Source organism: Sorex araneus, chromosome X (assembly GCF_027595985.1).
Source record: "Sorex araneus isolate mSorAra2 chromosome X, mSorAra2.pri, whole genome shotgun sequence".
Taxonomy (NCBI): Eukaryota; Metazoa; Chordata; class Mammalia; order Eulipotyphla; family Soricidae; genus Sorex; species Sorex araneus.
The window spans coordinates 360641366-360664190 of record NC_073313.1 but is presented as its reverse complement, the minus strand read 5'-3'; the positions used below and the strand labels follow the sequence as shown (position 1 = coordinate 360664190).

General features: G+C 58.4%; 1 protein-coding gene across 2 annotated transcripts in view; it reads left to right on the top strand.

The window, feature by feature from the left end:
• Positions 1-22825, top strand: part of OTOF (otoferlin) — an 83759-nt gene that overhangs the window by 49834 nt on the left and 11100 nt on the right. Inside the window, exons 8-32 of one of the 2 annotated variants that reach the window (XM_055123215.1) lie at positions 222-276; positions 8065-8196; positions 10849-10911; positions 11229-11313; positions 11925-12084; positions 12856-13042; positions 13735-13921; positions 15059-15282; positions 15649-15757; positions 15996-16182; positions 16274-16394; positions 16771-16871; positions 16963-17053; positions 17173-17289; positions 17537-17689; positions 18212-18395; positions 18475-18599; positions 18727-18861; positions 19347-19508; positions 19597-19716; positions 20269-20430; positions 20541-20703; positions 21098-21228; positions 21916-21945; positions 22204-22335. In XM_055123215.1, the coding sequence (XP_054979190.1) occupies positions 222-276; positions 8065-8196; positions 10849-10911; positions 11229-11313; positions 11925-12084; positions 12856-13042; positions 13735-13921; positions 15059-15282; positions 15649-15757; positions 15996-16182; positions 16274-16394; positions 16771-16871; positions 16963-17053; positions 17173-17289; positions 17537-17689; positions 18212-18395; positions 18475-18599; positions 18727-18861; positions 19347-19508; positions 19597-19716; positions 20269-20430; positions 20541-20703; positions 21098-21228; positions 21916-21945; positions 22204-22335 (3316 nt within the window). The remainder of the gene's footprint in view (positions 1-221; positions 277-8064; positions 8197-10848; positions 10912-11228; positions 11314-11924; positions 12085-12855; positions 13043-13734; positions 13922-15058; positions 15283-15648; positions 15758-15995; positions 16183-16273; positions 16395-16770; positions 16872-16962; positions 17054-17172; positions 17290-17536; positions 17690-18211; positions 18396-18474; positions 18600-18726; positions 18862-19346; positions 19509-19596; positions 19717-20268; positions 20431-20540; positions 20704-21097; positions 21229-21915; positions 21946-22203; positions 22336-22825) is intronic. The other variant, XM_055123216.1, reaches the window with a different exon arrangement.

The window sequence follows — 22825 nt, the reverse complement described above, 5'->3', positions numbered from 1 at the left end:
CCCCCAGCTCACGCGAGGCTCTCTCCACCCCGTGTCTGCCTCCTGCTAACGGCATTGCCGCCACCTCCCTGCAGGGCCCTTTGGGAAGGCCAATCCCCTTCCTTTGGGTCCAGGGTGAATACCTTGACTGTCCTTCTGCCCATTTCCCAGGGCTAACCGGTGCCCCCTCCCCTGTAAGCAGTGCCCTTACACCAGACCTGACAGGACATCCTCCTCCTCAGGTCCAAGCCAGACATTAAGATGGAGCCAAGCGCCGGGCGACCCATGGATTACCAGGTAGGCGGGGCAGGGGCAGCCTCTGTACATTAGAGATAATCGGATGTGCACTGCAGACCCTGGAGGCATGGTTTTGAGGGTCCCCGAAGAACTACAAGCTGATGATCAATCCCCCCTAAGCGAGCTCGTTCCCAGGAGGCACCCCCAGGGTGTCCCGAGTCAACGAGCCTGAGAACTCTGCTAAGGCTGGCCCAGGTCTGTGACCAAGGGGCCACGGAAAGTAAGAGGGAGCTGGGAAGACGACGGAGACCCGGGAGAGCCCAGGAGGGCCCCTGGCAGGAGAGTTTTGTTCTGGTTTGCTTCCTACTTCCGTGGGGACCGCGCTCAGCAGTGCTCAGGACTGGCGGTGCTCAGGCCCACCAGAATATACCCAGTGGTATTCCAGGAGCCAGGCAGTGCCATGGACAGAGCCCAGCGCAACGCATGGGCTGTCACTTGAGCCCTGTCTCGGGCACTCGCATTGTGGTTCTATGTTACTTTGATGCTAGAAGTATTATCTTCTAGATATTACAAGAAATAATTGCTTCTAGAAGTAACATCGTTCCTGGCTACCTGGTGAGAATATGGGCATTTTCTTCTTCTTTGGCTTCTCCATGTGCTGGAGCGATAGCACAGCGGTAGGGCATTTGCCTTGCACGTGGCCGACCCGGGTTCGATTCTTCCACCCCTCTCAGAGAGCCCGGCAAGCTACCGAGAGTATCTTGCCCGCACGGCAGAGCCTGGCAAGCTACCCATGGCATATTCAATATGCCAAAAACAGTAACAACAAGTCTCACAATGGAGATGTTACTGGTGCCCACTCGAGCAAATCAATGAACAACAGGATGACAGTGACAGTGGCTTCCCCATGTTTTTTGATGTTAGCACTTAAACTTTTGTGTTCATGTGTTTCTAATCCTGGAGACAAAAATGTCTCGGAGAGCAAGAGATATGCAGCCATAAGGACATGTGTGTGTGTGTGTGTGTGTGTGGCCCCAGTGCAGGCAGGACTGGTCATGCTGAGACAGACACTCTGTGTCAGCACACCCCAGGGCAGCCCCTTTGCCCCCCGGCCGGGGGCCTGACACCTGCTTTGCGGGCCCACACCCGTCAGTCTTTCTTCCCAGAGCTGAGTTACATGAACACAACTCACATTAGACTCACATGTAAGCCAGAGTAGCTGGCTCCTACCTGTTTGTAAAGTGGAGACAGGCAAGGCCAGAGCCACTGTTCCAGGCTGTTCCTTGTGGGCTGAGAGCCTGCTACCTGCAGGAAGGCTGCTGGGCAATCTTAGCATTGAGGAGAACAGAGCCTTTGAGGGACTCACATGACTACCATTGTAGATCCTGCCCCAGGCCCCAGAATTGTTGGAAGGCAGCTCTCCTGTCTCTGTGGTTCTATTTGTTTATTTTGGCTTTTGGGTCACACCCAGCCATGCTCAGGGGTTACTCCTGTCTGTGTACTCAGAAATTACTTCTGGTGATGCTCTGGGTACCATATAGGACGCCAGGCATCGAACCCGGGTTGACCGTGTAAAGGCAAACACCCTACCCGCTGTACTATCACTCTGCGGCCCACCACCGCACATAACTTAATTTTTTTTTTTTTTTTTTGCTTTTTGGGTCACACCCGGCGATGCACAGGGGTTGCTCCTGGCTCTGCACTCAGGAATTACTCCTGGCGGTGCTCAGGGGACCATGTGGGATGCTGGGAATCGAACCCGGGTCGGCCGCGTGCAAGGCAAACGCCCTACCCGCTGTGCTATTGCTCCAGCCCCAGCACATAACTTAATTTTAAAGATTCACTGTGTGCTCTTGGCTTGGAGCCCTGTGTGGGGATCCATGTAAGGCAGTGTGACTCTTGCCACCATCCAACCTTAGAAGTGACTGCTCAAAATTAAGGTGAGACACCGAAAGTCACCTGGGCGAGGTCACACACTGACTCAGAGGTATGGTCAGGATCCAGTACCCAAGAGGTGGCCAGAGTGGTCAGCCACTCCTTTCTCTTGCCTTTCAGACAGCCCTTCCTGCTGGCTCCTGTTCCCTTATCACTTGCCACCTTTCCAACTGCTTCTGGTCAGAGCCTTTTATTAAGTGGACAGACATTCCCCCTTTCGGTGAACAAGGGGCCGGAGCAATAGCATAGCCGGGAGGGCTGTTGCCTTGCATGTGACCACCTGGAGTTTGATCTTGGTGACATGTCGTGGGACCGTGAGGACCAGTGGGCTGTCCTAAGCGCAGCCCCTCTAGTAAGGAGCACAAGCTCTCGGTGACTTTGGCTGGTCTCCCGGCGGCTTCTCTTTCCCTTATTACCTGGCCAGGACAGCATCCGCTTCCCCATCCCGAGTTACAGACTGTCTTCGGGAGAGGTTGCTCCTCAGCCCGTGCTCCCCCTTGAACACCTCTCTCGCTCGCTGGTCTCAGCATCTTTGCTTGTTTCCTCCACTCCGGGGAAGCCCGTCATCCCTGAGTGCAGAGACAGGTATAAGCCCTGAGCACAAACAAACAAACAAACAGACAGACAAGACTCAGAAAACTACAGTTGCTACATTTATTTATTTATTTATTTATTTATTTATTTGCTTTTTGGGTCACACCCAGCAATGCACAGGGGTCACTCCTGGCTCTGCACTCAGGAATCACCCCTGGCGGTGCTCAGGGGACCATATGGGATGCTGGGATTCGAACCCGGGTCGGCCGCGTGCAAGGCAAATGCCCTACCCGCTGTGCTATCGCTCCAGCCCCCAGAGTTGCTATATTTAATGGAAACAGCATTCCTGAGCTCACTCTCTGCAAGCGTTAGATTTGGGCAAGAGCTTGAAGGAAGCACAGGTGGATGGTTCTCGCTCCCAATCAGTACCACGGAGCCGGCCATGGCCTGTCAGCGGGGACTTGCCTGTCAGGGAACCCAGCTTTGCCGAGGGTGAAGGACTCAGAAAGGGCAGGAAGGATCATGGGGGCCCAGAATCATCCTGAAGATGGGGTGACTCACGAGAGAGGGTGGAGGTGCAAGTCTGTGGGGGAACTCATGCCCCCTGTTCTGGTTAGAATGCCAGCCATCAGGGGGCCGTTTTCGGACCAGACATGTCTCCCAAGCAGGGGGGCAAGGCCGTGCTCACAATGAGCGCCGCTGAGCACTCGGCAGAGATGTTTCGGAGAACCGTGGGGAGGGGTGCGGGGGAACCCAAGAAGTGAGGCATTGCCCCTCCTCCCTCCGCCCAGTTCTTACCTCCCATTGTCCCCCCCAACCCAAGGCGCTGAGTTCCAGCCTAACTGCAGCAGTGCCCGTCCACTCCCCTTCCGGTCTCTCCGCCCTCGCTGGCCTCCCCCTGGCCTGGCCTGACCTGAGAATACAGGCCTGTCCCCGACTCACCCCTCCCCGAGAGAGGAGGGTCCGGAGGGATTGCTGCCCATGTCGCCCCTGGGCGCCCCCACCCACATGCCGCCTGGTGATCGGATGGCTCGGAAGCAGGTCAGCGAGCACAAGGCCTCCTGGGCTCTCCCAGGACTGTGTATCAGTTTACATAGTTGTCCCTGAACCGGCTTCCTGAAGCCAGCTGGGATCCGGTCCCTTATCTGGGAAGCAGAGGTCAACAATTCCCCAGGCTCCTGGTCAGCCGGCCAGCTGGTCCTTGGCCTCCTCATCTTCCACCCCGGAAAACTCAAGTCCTCAGATAACAACTGGAGAATGAAAGAAAAGGGGGAGGAGCCGAAGGCATCGTCCGGGTAAAGCACTAGCCTGGCCTGTGGCCAAGTTCAATCCCCAGCACCCTCCAGGGTCCCCCAATCCCAATGGGGGTGATCCAGGTGCACAGAGCCAGGAGCAAGCCCTGAGCACTGCCCGGTGTGGCCTGGCCACTCACCCACCCCCCCCAATCCCAGGAAAAAGGATGGCTAATCCCCCCTCAGGGGGGAAATTTTTATTTTTTTACTTCAAGCCATTACCCAACTTGCTTCAGGTGCTATTTTCTGCTCCAAGGCCAATCGCTCGAGAGACAAGGTTGGCCTGAGAAGAGGGTTGATGCAGGTGGTGCAAGCAACCTGAGGACAAGGTGACTTGTCCTCAAAAAAATATGTCACTGTCACTGTCATCCCATTGCTCATTGATTTGCTCGAGCGGGCACCAATAACGTCTCCATTGTGAGACTTATTGTTACTGTTTTGGGAATATCAAATACGAAACGGGTAGCTTGCCAGGCTCTGTCGTGCAGGTGAGATACTCTCGGTAGCTTGCCAAGCTCTCCGAGAGGGATGGAGGAATCAAACCCAGGCCGGCCGCGTACAAGGCAAACACCCTACCAGCTGTGCATTGCTCCAGCCCCTCAAAATAAATAAATAAATAAATAAATAAATAAATAAATAAATAAATAAATAACCCTTCTCACTCTCGGTTGAAGCTAGGGGTTCATTAGGGCGGTCAGGGAAAGTAGGTTAGAAGAAATGTCTGGTTATGATCGGAGCAGAGGGGATTCCTGTCTCGGGGTAGTCAGGGCTGGCGTGAGTGGGTAATAAATCCTTGTGAAACATGGGGATAGCGTGGCTGAACAGCCATTCCTCTCGGGACTGCACGAGTCCATCCTCAGCTGGCCTGCTTTAGCACTAAGCAACCAGTACCTGAGGACATTGCTTAGGGCGGAGGAACCCCAGACCCCGTCTCAGCTAGCAGGGTACCCTCTGCGGCCTCCCCAACCTGGGCCTTCTCCCCTCTCTGCAGCCTTGTGTGCCTGGCTGGCACCGCCTCCCCCACAGCCACCTGCCACGGTCAGTGACATGTCGTGGGACCGTGAGGACCAGTGGGCTGTCCTAAGCGCAGCCCCTCTAGTAAGGAGCACAAACTCTCGGTGACTTTGGCTGGTCTCCCGGCGGCTTCTCTTTCCCTTATTACCTGGCCAGGACCGCATCCGCTTCCCCATCCCGAGTTACAGACTGTCTTCGGGAGAGGTTGCTCCTCAGCCCGTGCTCCCCCTTGAACACCTCTCTCGCTCTCTGGTCTCAGCATCTTTGCTTGTTTCCTCCACTCCGGGGAAGCCCGTGCTTCCTCTTTTATTTTTTTTTTCTTTTTGGGTCACACCTGGCTCTGCACTCAGGAATTACCCCTGGCGGTGCTCAGGGGACCATATGAGATGCTGGGAATCGAACCCGCTGGCTGCTGGCTGAGGATCCGTGGTTCATTAGGGCCGTCATGCAAGGCAAACACCCTCCCACTGTGCCATCGCTCCAGCCACTGTGCTTCCTCTTGAGTGTGGACTTCCTCTCTTCCTCTCTCCTCACACCTTTCTAAGTTAGTTTTAATAAAAAACTACCTTGCTTCACCAAAAAGAGAAAGAAAAAAAATTGGGGGTTGGAGGAGAACAGTGAGAGCGTAGACATTTCAGTTGCAGAAAAACATAAGGAGAATTTGTCTTGGGTTTTGGTTTTGGGGTCACATGTGGAAGTGCTCAAAGGCTGCTCCTGTCTCTGTGCTCAGGAGTCACTCCCATTGGCTATTGGGAATCATATGGTGCCCAGTATGGAACCCAAAACCCCTGCACGCAAAGCAGGACCCGTCTCTCTTTGAGCTGTCTCCCTGGCCCCATAAGAATTATTTTTTAAATTTTGATGTAAAAGGTTCTATGGAGGTTACATTTCTAGAAACTGCTGTGCAAGGAATATTCTGGAAGGATATTCTGGTGTCTGCGAACTCTCTTCAAAGTAAACTTTCAGAGCCAAATTAATTAGTTCTATTTTCTCTTTGGCTTCCTGAAGAAGCGGCGATTATTAAACTTCATCGCAGCTCCGCATTCTGAGCTCCATTCCTTTTGATACTTCAAGTTCCAAATAGAAATGCTCCAGCTCCTAGTTCAAGTGTTGCCTCAATTAGGGGAATGTTTCCTTTCCTATTGCAGATGCTTTCCTGGCAATGCTTTTGTTAGTTCGAAGTTTCCATTTTTCTTAGTTTCCTTCGTTTTGATGTGTAGATGTTTCTCCTCCTTCAGAATATTTATGAGCCTTCGATGGGTGCAGTGGAAGAAATCATAGTGGTTATTCTTTATGAAAAAAGGAAAATGATTCTCTTGTGCAAATCATATTTAGAAGTGGCAGCAAAGCATGGCAATTAGAATATCACATCTTTGGGATGAGAAGCGTAAAGAGCAGCCCACGTCCTGTTGTTAAGAGAATGAAAATCCAAGTGAAATGCTAAAATTACTATAGGATGGTTTGAAATGCAAGTTCCATCAAGGGCCAGAAAGATCACTCAGTGACTTAATCATACACTTTGCGTGCAGGAGACTGGAGTCCCATCCTGGAACCGTATGGTACCCTCAGGACCACCAAGCACCAAGCAGAGGGGTTTCCTGAGCACTGCTGAATGTGGCCCCAAAACAAACCCCCCAAAAATGTAAATTTAAGCGACCAGAGATGTAACTCAGTGGCAGAGAACTTGTTTTACACATATAAGACCCTAGATTCAGTCCCGGGCACCACACATACAGAGTTCAAGCGGTCAACCAAAAAAATCCTAAGTATTACACAGGAGGGCTGGAAAGGTAGTACAGTGGGTACACTTGCCTTGCATGTGGCCTACGGGTTCTATTCCCAGCACCTCATATGATTCTCCCAGGGTGTTATCCCTGAGCACAGGGCCCTGAGCACCACAGGGCGTGGCCCAAAGCATCACATGTTTATTAATATAAAGTGAGCCATTTATGAAGAGACGCATATCCATGTATTGACATATTTGTCTATGTCGTGAGATTTCCGTATCAGTGCCTAAGAGATGGAGACATTTGTGTATATTTGTGTATATCTGCAAATACTTGCAGACTGAGCGAACAACTGTCGGGGCTCCCCAGTCTAAGGGCGCGAAGCCAGAGGAGGTACTTGGAGAGGTCTAGAGTCTGTATGCCACCCCAGGGGTGGCTCAGATGGGTCCCCAAACCTCACTGGAAGGGAAGGATTAAACATGGCAGGGAGAGGAACAGGAATATGGTGAGGGGCCAGGCTCCATGCACGGGTTTCAGGGACCGGCTGGTGAAAGCGAGGCCGACTAGGGGCAACGTTGAAGAGAGGCGGGTGGACTCAGGATGTGGAAGCAGCCTGCAGTGCTCCCGGGGGCAGAGCTGAGTACGGTGGCTCAGTGGCAGGGCAGGGGAGGGAGACACAGAGCAGGAGCTTGAGAAACAGTCATGCTGTGACCAGACAGAGCACAGGGGAAGGAGCCAGCCTCGCATGTGGCTCACCCGGGTCCAAGGCCTGGTACCAAACACAGTCCCAAGGGTCCACCAGGAATGACCCAGAGCAGAGAACTGGAAGGGGCCCCTGGTCACCACCAGGCATGCCCACCCCCCCAAAAAAATGACATAAAAATAGATCAATAAAAATACCCATTGCTGGGGGCTGGAGCGATAGCACAGCGGGTAGGGCGTTTGCCTTGCATGCGGCCAACCCAGGTTCGATTCCCAGCATCCCATATGGTCCCCTGAGCACCGCCAGGAGTAATTCCTGAGTGCAGAGCCAGGAGTGACCCCTGTGCATCGCCAGGTATGACTCAAAAAGCAATATATATATATCCATTGCTGGGCCTCCCAGGCTCCTTCCCCACATGTGGAATATTCTAGACAATCAAGGTTTTTAACACCCAGCACCCCACTCTCGAACTGCAGGGCGTGCTGGCTTTGAGGTGACCCTGCCCAAGACCCCTCATCCCCATTTCTCAGGACCCCAGGATTTCAAGGGAAAGCGCCCCTGTGTGGAGGCTGCACTCAGATGAGAGCTAAGGCCCGGGGGGTGCCGCAGGAACAGCCCCCAAACTCATCCCGCCGTCCTGCAGGTCAGCATCACCGTGATCGAAGCCCGGCAGCTGGTGGGCTTGAACATGGACCCTGTGGTGTGTGTGGAGGTGGGCGAGGACAAGAAGTACACATCCATGAAGGAGTCCACCAACTGCCCCTACTACAATGAGGTGAGGGCGTTGGCGCTTGGCGGGGCTTCCCCGAGGCTGTCCCGAGACACCTGTGTCTCCGTGTGTGTGTCCCATGACAGCGTGTGTATCCCATAACTCAGCATGTGTATCCCATGACTTAGAGTGCATGTCCCATGACTGTGTGTGTATCCTATGACTCAGCGTGTGTCTCATGACTGAGCATGTATATCCCATGACTCAGCATGTGAGTCCCATGTCTCAGCACGTATGGTCCATGTCTCAGCATGCATGTCCCGTGTTTTAGCATGTGTGTCCCATGTGTCAGTGTGTGTATCTCAGTCCCTCTGACAGGCACATCCTCTAGCAAAGGGTGGACTGTCCCTGATGGCTCAGAGATGGGTGCCCGGGGTTCGTGGATCCTGGGTGCAGTAAAGCCCCGTATGCAGCCCCCCGGGGCTCCCCTTGCTCAGGCCCCCACACACTTACGTCACTTACAACTTCCTCCTTCCCAAGGGAACTGAGTCATTCTCCTTGCTCAGGCTCAGTGACTTTCTACTCACCCAATGGGCTGGGCACAAATGCCCTCCCCACAGCCATTTCCCTCGCACCCAGGGTCAGAGGTCAGCACGTTGCCTCTCCGTGCACCGATGTCCCCAAACTGCAGGTGTCCTTGTGTCTCTGCCTATTTGCCTGGAGGCCCTGTCTCAGAGTCTCGGGTCGACATGCAGCCATGGGACCCCTTTGCTGAAGGCATCCTAGCCCAGCCAAGACAGACAGTCACAGATGTCTGCTGTACCCCCAGCAGATGCTTGGCCACAGAGGATGCAGAGGTGACAGTTCATGTCCTTCGAAGCCACCCCCCAGTTCCAGAGCCCATTTCTTATCTCCTCGAAGGCGCGTCTCTCCATCTCCCCTTGCACCTTAGATGCAGGAGATAGATATGTTAGATGTGCTCCTGTTCGTGTTTCTGCTCATTTTCACAGTCCCAGGGGCTGTTTGCTCTGTGTCTGAGTCATCTAAAGCAGGAATACTCAGTGACTGTGCTTGGTCAGCTCCCTCTCTGGCCGGACACTATTGGGTGCCTGTCGCGGTGCCAAGCAATGTCCTGGCACTGCCCACTGGCTTCACGGCACTTGCCCACTCAGCTGGAGGAAGCAAGAGGTTTCCCCACATTGCCGTCAGGGTTTTGATGTCCCTTAGGGGTTCAAATTGCCCCACTGAGTACCGCCATTCTAAACTTTCTTTGATTCTCCCAACCCCAGGATTGCTTGGACTTTTTTCTCTTTCTTTGTCTTGTTCCTCATTTCTGAAACCTATCCCCTGCAGCAGGAGTTTATAGTTTCAGGCTATTATTGGGATGAGCGGGAACCTCTTTGGTTCCATAATACACAGGGAGTGCGAGCAATGCACTTGATTTGGTAGATGTCTGAGTGATTGGAGTTGGTATAAGGTTTGGGGAAACAAGGATTATGGTCACAGGCAACTCTGGTTCTAGCCTAGCAGGCTCGCTGTCCTGGGCTGACAGCCCTTAGCACCCTCCTACTGATTCTGGACTTGATGGGAGATTCAAGGCCATTGTCCTTCCAGAATGACCTGACATGCTCAGAGCAGAATGTCACTGGGGGCACATCTGGCCCCAGCCTTGGGCACTTCTCTCCTGCCTGAAATCATCACTCCTTTTTGCCTTGGAACTTTCCCTTTCTTCATCCCAAAGAATCTGGCATTTCACCTTCCACTCCACACCACCAATTCTGTCTTTGCTTGTCTTTAGCCTCCTTCTTTGTCTGTAAGATTTTCTCTAGCATATTTTTTCTAAGTTCAACTATGAGAAACCATGTATATCCAAGAATAAAGAATGTAAGTCTCCATTAGTCTATCATTCTCTCACTTACCCATCCATCCATCCCCCTTCCATCCACCCAACCATGTATCACTCCATCATCAATCAACCATCCCTGAACCTAACCATCCTTGCATCATCCATCACTCTTTCATTTACCCAGCCACCCTTCCACTTACCCAACCACCCATCCATGAATTCATCCATCACCGATCCATCCATCCATCAACCGCCCACCCATGCGTGCACCCACCCACTATTCACCCATCCATCCTGCCATCTTTCTCTACCATCTAATGATCTATCAGTGTGTTTTCTCACACCCATCCATCTACCCACCTATACATTTGCTCTAAATAACTCTCCTCTAGTTAGTTTCTTTCCATCTCTTCACCCATCCACTTGTCCTCAATCCCGCAGATTTCCGAGTATGCGCCTCTCTCCTCCCATTCATAGTCTGACTGAATGACCTGTCCCCCTTCTGTACCCCACAATCATGCCTCCATCTCTGCCCACAGCCTCCCCACTGCTGTCCTCTGGTGGCCAAAGTCACCAAAGCAGGACAGCCCCCACCCCATTCCCAGGCTGCAGCCAAGTTGGGGGGTGGGACACAGGGCTGTGGGGGGCAGTCCAGCCAGAGGTCAGTTCTTGCCCACAGCTTCCCATAGCCTCGGGCTCATTCACTGGCATTCTTTGCCTGCGTTTGACATTTGGGGGCATGTCAGGGGGCCCTGTGGTTGAGCACAATGAGACCAAGGACTCCAGCTGCCCCGGGACTGGGGTGCACATAGACCCCATGAGGCTGTCGGCCACTCCAGGGGTGACGGCAGTCTGGGTCCTTTTCCCTCCAGTACTTTGTCTTCGACTTCCACGTGTCTCCCGATGTCATGTTCGACAAGATCATCAAGATCTCGGTGAGTGGGAGCGGCCCCCAGACTGGGGAAGGGCAGCCCCTCTGGCCGGCCAGCCACCACAAAGCCACCATGCCTGGAGGCCAAGCCAGGCCAAGAGCTCAGGTTGGACTGGGCGCCCCCCACCCCAACCCGGAACAGGCGGCCTTGCGCAATACACAACCTGCCCACCTGTACTTGGTGGCGGCCACCCCCAACCCAACAAACACCACCTCCCCCGCCCCCAAGCTTCACCTCGAAGCACAGGTGTGCAGGGAGCCCAAGCTGGTGCCACTGGGTGCCCGCACCCCATCCTGCTGACTGGGGGTTCTGGCCTGAAGGTGATTCACTCCAAGAACCTGCTGCGCAGTGGCACCCTGGTGGGCTCCTTCAAGATGGACGTGGGGACCGTGTACTCCCAGCCTGGTGAGTGGCCACGTGGCTCTCAGCACAGAGGCCGTGGCTTGGGTGCTCGGTCCCCCTTCCTGTCCCCCTGGACAGGATCAGTTTAGGCCGCTATGCGTGCAGCAGTGGGATGTGCTGCGTGAACGGATGCCCGCTGTGCTGGACCCCTGAGCCTCTCAGGGCGGGAGGTCTGGCAGGGGTCAGGGTTCAGGCTGTATCTGCCCTCAGTGCAGTGACAGCCCCCAGAATACCAGGGCTGTGGCTGACCAGCAGTTCTGGGGGTCCCCAGGACCAACCATGTGTGGGCAAGGGTGCGGCCCAGTGAGCCTCCCCACCTACTTCCAGTCTTCAGGATGGGACAATTCTTGCCATGGGACACTGATGAGGCTGCAGGGGGAGGGCTGAGAGGGGATGGGGGGGCTGCGGAGGTCAGGAAGGCTGTTGGGTGACAGCGGGCTATGGGGAGATCCAGGGGCTGCAGACAGAAAGCAGGGAGGTGGCCTTGGCCTCTGAGTGTCAGCTTACTCCTGGGTGTGGGTCTGGAGCCCCTGGGGACATCCATGTAAGACCCTGTGGCTCAGTGGAGGTGGCGGGGCTCTGAGGTGGGCCCTGAGGCGCCCCTCGCCCTGCAGAGCACCAGTTCCACCATAAGTGGGCCATCCTCTCGGACCCCGACGACATCTCGGCCGGGCTCAAGGGTTACGTGAAGTGCGACGTGGCCGTGGTGGGCAAGGGGGACAACATCAAGACCCCCCACAAGGCCAACGAGACGGACGAGGATGACATCGAAGGGTGAGTCCCCCATTCCCTCCTCCCCGACGCTGGTCCCCGACCCATCTCCATTAACCACCCCCTGCCACAGACTCTGGGAGAGAAAGCCCAGGCAGGCAGGGGGCCTGGGGAACAGTTGAAGGGACGTTCGTTGGTCCTCAAGTCCTGGGAGGTGCTGGAGATGGGCGGACAGCAGGCCTGAGAGCACCAGGATCCAGCTCCCAGCCCTCCAGATAGCTGTCGGGAACTGCTGAGGACAGTGACCTTGTCTGGGGACACACGGGGATGAGTGTCACAGCATCCGATGCTCAGGGAGGTCAAGGGGGCCCCTGCCACGGACATATCAGAAACCACCAAGGGGTTGGAATGATAGCAGAGCCGGTAGGGCATTTGCCTTGCACGCGGCTGACGTGGGTTCAATTTTCAGCATCCCATATGGTCCCCTGAGCACTGCCAAGAGTAATTCCTGAGTGCATGAGCAAGGAGTAACCCTTGTGCATCGCCAGGTATAACCCAAACCCCCCCAAAAAAATTTTTTTTAAAAAAGAAAAGAAACCACCAAGATGGGCCCCATCCTGCCACTCAGAAAACCCGTGGATTGCCCAGAACACAGCCCCTTAGTGCCTCCTCGCCATCCTGTGGCGGGAATCGTCCCTTCTTAAAGCCTGGAGCTGGCAGGGAGGTTCCGTGGGCCCCACCCCATCAGAGGCCAGGCCCCGTGGATCTCAGCTGTCCTGGACATTGTGTCCCGGGAGTTCTGGCTGGCACAGCCCTTGCCGAATGTGCCCACAGGAACCTGCTGCTCCCCGAGGGGGTGCCCCCCGAACGCCAGTGGGCCCGGTTCTACGTGAAAATTTACCGGGCAGAGGGCCTGCCCCGCATGAACACTAGTCTCATGGCCAACGTGAAGAAGGCCTTCATTGGCGAGAACAGGGACCTGGTCGACCCCTACGTGCAAGTCTTCTTTGCTGGCCAGAAGGTTTGGGGGTGCAGCATGATGCAGGAGGCTGGGGTTGGGGGGTGACGGGCATCGGAGGTGCAGGGCATGGCCGTGGCGGCCTGTGGGTAGACAGACTCAGAGGGTCCTGGCACCTGCCCTGCCGTCGTGGAGAGAGGGGGACATGGAAGCAGCACTGGCTGAGAGAGGCCGGGGATGGTGTGCGGGAGGCCTTCGGGGAACCGTCTCAGCCTGGACAGGCCTTCCGGTCTGTTGGTCCTGGGCTTCAGGAGCTGGGTGCGAAGCATGAAGGGAGGAAAGTCGAAAACACTGGGAAGCAGAGGGGAGGAGAGAAATGCATGTGCTCACACACACACGTACGCACTATGCACATGGCACATAGGCCCCTATACAGGCAGCACAAAGACCAGTATATAGGCACAACATTTATAGGTACAGATAGCACACACATTCTCTTCCACATGTATGCAGTACACTTTGCACACATGTCTACATACCTACCCATGTGCATATGTATACACACACACAGAGCACACACATGAACTTGCACCACCCTGGTTATCTGCGCACACGCTAGGAACGAGCCCCAGGGCCTCCCATGCACTTCACATGCACCTTCACACGCGTGCACAGGTGCAGGTGCCCGCCGCTCCTGCAGCCCACTTAACACAGAGTCCAGCACAGCCGCAGACCCTGGCCCTGTCCCCCGCCAGGGCAAGACGTCCGTGCAGAAGAGCAGCTATGAGCCACTGTGGAACGAGCAGGTGGTCTTCACAGACCTCTTCCCCCCACTCTGCAAGCGCATGAGGGTCCAGATCCGAGACTCGGATAAGGTCAACGACGTGGCCATCGGCACCCACTTCATTGACCTGCGCAAGATTTCCAATGATGGGGACAAAGGTCAGCAATGGGAGGGAGGGCGGACAAGGAGGAAGTAAGACCCCCCCCCCGCCCCCTGCCATTCCCTCTACCACCTGCCACATCTCAGCCTAAAAGGAGTGATCAGGAGCCTTCACTGCAGGGCATGGGGCCGGGCCGGGGGTGGGGGCCTGTACAGTGGGGGTCCACACTGAGTCAGGCTGCTGAACAGGAACCCCGAAGCAGACAAAAGCTGTGTGACCTCTGGCCGGTTTTCCCACTTGCAAAGTGAAGTCTATGATGATTCTACATGTGTGCACACACAAACACACTGCATGGGAGCACCGCTCAGCCAAGAATCTGCCCTGAGTCTTGGGGTGAATGAGCCTCCCCACCCCGCTGGCTCTCTGCAGCGGGGAAGGAACCGTTCCCTGCATGGCCCTGCTCCCCTGGGGAGCACAGTGCTGAGGGCAAAACAGGTGCTCAAGGCCTGGGCCTGAGGCCCCCAGGCACAGCAAGTGTCCAGGGCAGGGGAATTCAAAGAGACAGGAAGCAGGTGAGTGGTGGGCCAGAGTGATGCGGCTTCCATCCCTGGCACCCCATACAGTCCCCCGAGCCCTTCCTGGGTGGTTCCTGAGTACAGAGGCAGGAGTCAATGCTGAGAACAGCCAGGTGTGCCCGCCCTCTCCCCTGCAAATAACTAAGCAGATGAGAGGTGCAGGGATCAGCAGGGGACGCTTTCTTGCAAGGACAGGGATGGAATGTTCTAGAATATATGGAATGTTCTAGAATATACACAGCAGAGCAAGCATATTAAGAACACTGAGACACATGTTTGAAAATGGTCAAGTTCATGTTACGTGGAATAGATCTCATTTTTGCGATGCCAAAACAAGCTCAGAATCACTAGACATGTGCTGCATATCAGACAAACAGGCCCACACGACCGAAGCCAGCTGGGACAGGAAAGAGGGAGGCGGGAGGAGGGAGGCGGGAGGAGGGAGGCCTTCACCAGTTAGTTGGGGAGGACGAGGAACTGGGAAAGGGCCCACTGCTGACCTCTAGGCAAATTATAAGCATCCCCCACCCAAGCCCAAACCTGTTCATTCATTGAGCGAGGCATGGGGTCCCTCAGTGCTGGGGGGCGCGTGTAACACAGCCCCACCACGGGCCCCACAGGCTTCCTGCCCACGCTGGGCCCCGCCTGGGTGAACATGTATGGCTCCACCCGCAACTACACGCTGTTGGATGAGCACCAGGACCTGAACGAGGGGCTGGGCGAGGGCGTGTCCTTCCGCGCCCGCCTCATGCTGGGCCTGGCCGTGGAGATCCTGGACACCTCGAACCCCGAGCTCACCAGCTCCACGGAGGTGCAAGTGGAGCAGGCCACCCCTGTCTCTGAGGTGAGACCCCACCCCGATGGCCCCCACCCACTCAGCGCCCACCTCCTCCAACCGTCTGACCCTGGGGCTCTACTGGCTGCTGCCCTGCCCGCCCCGGGGTGGGGTGTCGCTCCCAGGAAGGGGGACTCAAGCGTCCTCCTCCCGGGACTGTGCCCAGGGACCCAAGATGGCAGAGAGGTCTGCCCCTCTTCTCCGCCACTGGCCCCTTCTTGCAGGGACAGCAGTCTAGAGGGCGAAAGGATCTGGGTCTTTGGTTCTTGGGGGTGTGGGCTGCTCAGCTCCCTAGTGGTGAGGGGTGACCCCGATCAGTTGAGACGGGAGGAAGCCCATGTCCACACCCTTAGCCAATGAGCCGCCACCCCCCAGAGCTGCACGGGCAAGATCGAAGAATTCTTCCTATTTGGAGCCTTTCTGGAGGCCTCGATGATAGACCGGAAAAATGGGGAGAAGCCTATCACCTTTGAGGTCACCATCGGTGAGTGTCAGGGAAGCAGAAGCACTGCGCAGGGCAGAGTCACGTCCTGGGTGGACCTGGCGCGCAGCGGTCAGGGTCCCGAGCAAGGTCCTTACAAGGGACCCTCCTCTCACTGGCCCGGAGTCCCGGCCCCTCCTGCAATGCCCTCGGCCTCCCACAAACCCAAGACCAGCGTCAGCCTGGACCCGGAGCCGGAAAGGCAGACCTCTAGCACCCGGGCACCCCCTTCTGCCTGCAGGCAACTATGGGAACGAGGTCGATGGCCTGTCCCGACCCCAGCGGCCGCGGCCACGTTCCCGGAAGGAGCCCGGGGCTGAAGAGGAAGTAGATCTGATCCAGAACTCGAGCGATGATGAGCCGGATGAGGGTGGGGAGCTGGCCTCAGTCTCCTCCACCCCACCCATGAGACCCCAGATCACTGACAGGTGAGCTGGGAGGGCGGCAGGGAGCCTGCGCCTCACCCCACCCCAGGTATCCAGAAACACCCAGTCCTCCCCTCACCCCCCCTCCCCCCAGGAACTACTTCCACCTGCCCTACCTGGAGCGCAAGCCCTGCATTTACATCAGGAGCTGGTGGCCGGACCAGCGCCGGCGTCTGTACAACGCCAACATCATGGACCACATCGCAGACAAACTGGTCAGAGCTGGGGACGGGGTCTCCCCTGCCACACCCCAGGCCCACCTGCCCCACAGCCTGCTCTGGGGGGTGCGGGGGGACCTTAGGATGACCCTGCAGGCCCAACCCAACCCCCAGGGCCCAGACTAGGGCAGAGACTGAAAGAGGAGACAGCCCTCAATTCTCTGTCCCTGGCCTCCCCATCAAGGCCCAGCCAGCTCCGCCCAGCCCCTTCTGCCTCAGTGGGGCCCAAGACCCAGGCTCTCAAAATCTCAAGCAGAGAACCCAACCTAGGAACCAGGCAAAAAATATGGCAGGACATGGGGCGGCTTAAGTGAGGGGGGCCATAACCGGGGGCTCCGCCTGGCTCACATGGGGAGTCCCACCCGGGTCGCAGGAAGAGGGCCTCAATGATGTCCAGGAGATGATCAAGACAGAAAAGTCCTACCCCGAGCGCCGGCTGCGTGGGGTCCTGGAGGAGCTCAGCTGTGGCTGCCAGTGAGTGGAGACCAGGGCAGGGACCGCGGGGGCTGGGTCGAGACGGGGGCACCTGCAGGACCCCCACTGAGCCCCGATTTCCCCATCCCAGCCGCTTCCTGTCCTTGGCCGACAAGGACCAGGGACACTCGTCCCGCACCAGACTGGACCGGGAGCGCCTCAAGTCCTGTATGCGGGAGCTGGTGAGCATGCCCTGCACCCGTGTGTGTGTGTGTGTGTGTGTGTGTGTGTGTGTGTCTGTCTGTCTGTCTGTCTGTCTGTCTGTCTGTCCGAGCCCCACTGACCGGCCCCGGCCCCGCAGGAGAGCATGGGGCAGCAGGCCAAGGCGCTGCGCGCGCAAGTGAAACGGCACACGGTGCGGGACAAGCTGCGGCTGTGCCAGAACTTCCTGCAGAAGCTGCGCTTCCTGGCCGATGAGGTGCGCCCCCTGTCGGCGGGCACGGGGCGGTGCCGGGAGGGAGGTCACTGGGGAACCGGGCTGAGCACGTGCTCATCGGGACTGTGTTATGCCCGGTGCCCACTCTGCAGGGACGGGCGTGGAGGTCCCGGGTCCCTCCGTGTGCAGCTCAGGGCTGGCCCTCTGGGCGTAGCCGAGAGCCGGTGGGGTCAGTGGCAGCCCAGAGGCCGGCCGTCCCTCACTGGCTCCCCGCTCTCCGGCCCTCCAGCCCCAGCACAGCATCCCCGACGTCTTCATCTGGATGATGAGCAACAACAAGCGCATCGCCTACGCCCGGGTGCCCTCCAAGGACCTGCTATTCTCCACGGTGGAGGAGGAACTGGGCAAGGACTGCGCCAAGGTCAAGACACTGTTTCTCAAGGTGCCTGTGGAGTGAAAGGGGCGAGGCGAGTAGGGCAGGGCTGACAGGAGGCGAATGGGGCGGGGCTAACGGGGCGGGGCGAACAGGAGGTAAATGGGGTGGGCCAATGGGGGCGGGACTAACAGGGAGTGGGAGACAGCAGACCAATGGGCGGGGCTAAGTGGGGGCGGGGCGAACGTGTTGAAATGGGCGGGGCCAGGCAGAGGACGAGGGCTAATTGGTTGGTGTGGTGTGATCAGTAGGCGTGGCAAGATGGATGGGCAGGGCTTTGCATCCGGTTTTTTTCAAGGGTCAGCCTACCCTGTGGGAGGAGCGCATCCTGGAGGGGTCTGAACTGACCTCTGTAGCAGGGGTTCAGAGAAGAACTGGAAGGGACTGGTGAGGAGGGAGGGGCGGCATGGCCCACCCTGACTCCCAGCCCCGGCGGAGTGGCTGCAAGGGCAGCTCTCAGCCAGATCACCACCAGCCCCTCGCCCTTCCTCACCCTCGGGGCCCTGGCAGCTGACCCACACCCACCCCCAGCTCCCGGGAAAGCGGGGCTTCGGCTCGGCGGGCTGGACGGTGCAAGCCAAGCTGGAGCTGTACCTGTGGCTGGGCCTCAGCAAGCAGCGCCAGGACTTCCTGTGCGGCCTGCCCTGCGGCTTCGAGGAGGTTAAGGCCGCCCAGGGCCCGCACTCCTTCCCGCCCATCAGCCTGGTCTACACCAGTGAGTGGGACCCGGGCTCGGGGAGGGCGGCTGGGCCTGCCGGAGGGGCCCTGTCCGAGCCGGCTGTCCCGTCCCGCAGAGAAGCAGGCCTTCCAGCTCCGCGCACACATGTACCAGGCTCGCAGCCTCTTTGCCGCCGACAGCACTGGCCTCTCCGACCCCTTCGCCCGGGTCTTCTTTATCAACCAGAGTCAGTGCACGGAGGTGAGGGCGGGCTTGGTGGGAGCACGGAGAGATGCCAGGGTGGGCGTGGGGGCTGGGACCCTCCTGCGCCGGGGGATGAGGGGCCGCACTGACTGCGGGTGCCCCCTGTCTGCTCCCCCGCCTGCAGGTGCTGAATGAGACGCTGTGCCCCACCTGGGACCAGATGCTGGTGTTTGACAACCTGGAGCTGTACGGGGAGGCGCATGAGCTGCGGGACGACCCCCCCATCATCGTCATCGAGATCTACGACCAGGACAGCATGGTACAGGCAGGGGCGGGGTTAAGCCCAGGCCCCGCCCCACTTCCCCGGCTCCACTGAATGGAGACCCTCCTGCAACCCTACTCAACCAGGGTCTGGGAGGGGAAACTGAGGACTCTCAGGAGACCCCCACCTCCTGCTCCCCAGACTCTGCTCCTCCTTTCACCCCACAACCCCCTCCCCAAGTGCCCCTGCCCACACCCAGCACTGTGGGAGCTCTGGAGTGGGGGGGCTGTAGGATTAGGGAGTAGCCCCTCACTACAATTCGCCTCCGGTATTGGGCACCCCAGGAAAACCCTGACCTGGAGGCAGGAGGACCTTATTCCCAGTCCTGATTCTACCATTCCCCACCAGCGTGACCACGGAGCGCTAAGACTCAGTTTCCCCTGTGTTTAATGTGGGCTCGTGACACCTGTCCCCACCTCTCCCTAATGCATGTGAGACCTGAATGAGACCCCAAAGGTCTCCTGGCTTGTTTGTGGCATCAGGGCAAGGCGGACTTCATGGGCCGCACCTTCGCCAAGCCCCTGGTGAAGATGGCCGACGAGGCGTACTGTGCGCCCCGCTTCCCGCCGCCGCTGGAGTACTACCAGATCTTCCGTGGCAACGCCACGGCCGGCGACCTGCTGGCCGCCTTCGAGCTGCTGCAGGTGGGCAGGCGCTGGGGTGGGCGGCCGTGGGAGAGACAGCCTTCCCCACAGCACCCAGAATGTGACCCTGTGACCCCCCACGCCCCAGATTGGGCCCGCAGGGAAGGCTGAGCTGCCGCCCGTCAATGGCCCCGTGGACGTGGACCGCGGCCCCATCATGCCCGTGCCTGTGGGCATCCGGCCTGTGCTCAGCAAGTACCGAATCGAGGTGCGGGCGCCCCCCTCCCCCCGCGGACCGCTCCATCCTGGCTTCCTTGCCCTCTCGCTTCTCCCTGTCGTGGACCGTTGGCACATTCTGACTTGTGCCGAAGGGAGGGGCGGCATGGCTCCATGACTCAGCGCCAGGAGAGGTGGTACACAAGTTAAGGCACTTGCCTTGCATGCTGCAGCTGCTGCAAGTAATTCAAACCCTGGCGCCACATGGTCCCCCAGCACTGCCAGGTGTGACCCCTGAGTACTTCTGGGTGTTGTCCCCCTCAAAAATGCTCTTGACTTGGCATCAGACTCAAGGGGGTCTTCGACCCCAGGCCACTCCATGTTTGTCAGAGGTGGCTGAGGACTGGGTGACATGCCACATGTCCCTCAGAGTCAGGGCCCCCCAGACCTGCCCTCCTGTGCGCCCCCAGTTCCTCGAGGGTGCCCAACTCTGCCCCTCCAGATTCCACTCCCCCAACTACCTATTCCTTCTCAGCCCCCCACCTCCCGGGTCCCCCCTTAACATTGGGGCTCTCCTCTTCTGTACCCCTCAACCCCCCCCCAGGTGCTGTTCTGGGGCCTGCGGGACCTGAAGCGGGTCAACCTGGCCCAGGTGGACAGGCCACGAGTGGACATCGAGTGTGCAGGGAAGGGGGTGCAGTCCTCTCTGATCCATAACTACAAGAAGAACCCCAACTTCAACACCCTCGTCAAGTGGTTTGAAGTGGTGGGTGTGGGCCGCGTGGGGGACTTCTCCGGGCGAGGGTGGGGTGTCAGGACAGGCCCCGGGTCCTCTGCCCCCCTCTCAACGGGGCCCGTTTGCACCCACACCGCCAGGACCTCCCCGAGAACGAGCTCCTGCACCCGCCCCTGAACATCCGCGTGGTGGACTGCCGGGCCTTCGGCCGCTACACGCTGGTGGGCTCGCACGCCGTCAGCTCCCTGCGGCGCTTCATCTACCGGCCCCCCGAGCGCACGGCGCCCAGCTGGAACACCACAGGTGCGGCACCCCTGCCCGCTTGCTCCTCGCGGTTGTGAGGTGGGGGGCAGGCGGCAGGGAGCCCATCTTGGGGGCCCAGGCTCCCCCAAATCTAGAGCCAGAGGCCCGAGGGGGTTCCATGCACCCGTAGTGCAGCTGCTCAGACCCTTCCTCCAGCCCCCTCACCGCCTCACCCCTGCCACTCAGCACCCCCTGGCTCATCTGCTTGTCTCCTCACCCCCTCCCTCCACTGCTCGGCCCTCCCTCTCCCTTCAGAAAGCTCCAGAATCTCCTGGAGGCCTCTGTTCCTTCGAGCCGCCTCTGACTCTCACTGGGATCCTGCGCCTCCCTGTCTGTCTATCTGTCTGTCTGTCTGTCTGTCTGTCTGTCTGTCCGTCCCACTCTCTCTCTCCAGTCAGGCTCCTCCGGGGCTGCGGTGCGCTGTGCCATGTGGGCCCCCACTCTCACCCCACAGGGGAGGTCGTGGTGAACATGGAGCCCGAGGCGCCTGTCAAGAAGCTGGAGACCATGGTGAAGCTGGACGCGGTAAGGCCGCTGCTCGGGGCCGGGGACACAAGTCTCGTTCTGCGTGGCTGCGGGTGCGCGGGTACGTGTCTTTGTGCCTTTGTGTGTTGGTGAGTGTGTGCGTGCTTGCATACGGTGTACAGATGTGTGTGTGTGCCTGTGTGCATGGGAACGGGCCGTGTGCATGTCAGTGTGTGCATCAGTGAGCAGGGGTGAGAGGCAGAGAGCACCCCTGCCATGCCCGAGAAGGGCCTGGGTGTGGAGAGAGGCGGGCAGGACAGAGGTGAGGCTGGAACTCGCCTTCCGGTGTCCGGAGGGTGCAGAGGGTGCAGACGGGGGTGCCCTCCCCTAGGCCTGCTCTGAGATGACCTTCCCGGGGCCCGTCAGCCTTGGCGTCAGGGGGCCCTGGCTCTGGCCGAGTCAGCAGTGGGCCTGGTGCCTAGGAAAGAACTGAGGCGCAGGCTAGCACTGCCCAGAGAGCAGGATACGCCTGGAGTCCCACGTTCCCCTCAGCTCCCTGAGGGGCCTGCTCTGGGCTGGGGTGCAAGACCTTCCAAACACACACACACCCTCCCAGTTTCAGGCCTAGGTGAAGGGCGGTCAGCCTCTCGGCACAGGGCCCGACACACGCAGGTCCTGCCCCGCCTCCCGCGCCTGCAGCCCCCCCATGGCTGACTCTGTCCCTCTCTCCTGGGTTCCCCCCTGCAGACCTCTGACGCCGTCATCAAGGTGGATGTGGTAAGTGTGGGGTCCGGCCCTCTGGGGGCAGTGGCTCTGCGCCACCCAGCCCCTCTCCACAGACGCGGAGGGAGCAGGGCCTGGGGTCAGTGCCCCACGCGGCGGGGCCAGCTCCTTCCCCGCCTCCCCAAAATGAAGCCCCGCGCTTAGACAGGCGTCCTGGGTGCAGTGGGATTGTTCCGGATTGTCCAGGGCGCTGGGAAGGTGGGGTGCGGGGAGCGAGGGCGAGGCAAGACTGCGATCCAACCGACCCTCCAGGCCGAGGAGGAGAAGGAGAGGAAGAAGAAGAAGAAGAAGGGCGGCTCGGAGGAGCAGGAGGAGGAGGAGCCGGACGAGAGCATGCTGGACTGGTGGTCCAAGTACTTCGCCTCCATCGACACCATGAAGGAGGTGAGAGAGAGTGGGCCGGAGGCGGTGCCCGGCCCAACCCTCGCTTCTCCGTTCCCTGAGCCCAGCTGCTCCTGTCCACATCCTCTCCGCTCCGGCTCAGCACCCCTCCCCCATCTTAGTTCCCTCTTGCTCTCATTCTTTCATCCCGCAAACACTGATGGAGCCCGAGGAGGCACAGGAACCCAATGACCAGAGTTTTCTCTGCCCTAGAGAGATCTCGGTATAAAACGGTCCTGTGTGATAGGCCTGAGGAAATAAGGGAGGGCTTCCCATAGGAGGTGACCTTGGAGGAGGAGGAGAAGCAGAGCCGCCAGGGCAGCGAGACTCCTCACTGGTAACTGCACATCTAAGTCCCATTCAATTCTGAGCCTCTCAGTTACCGTCACCATGTGCCTGTGGGTGCCACCTGGCGAGGAGTTTCCAGAAAGTGCTTTTCTCCTCTTCCTGGTTGGTGTCTTCCTCACACTGCCTGCATGGCCCGTGCCTTGCT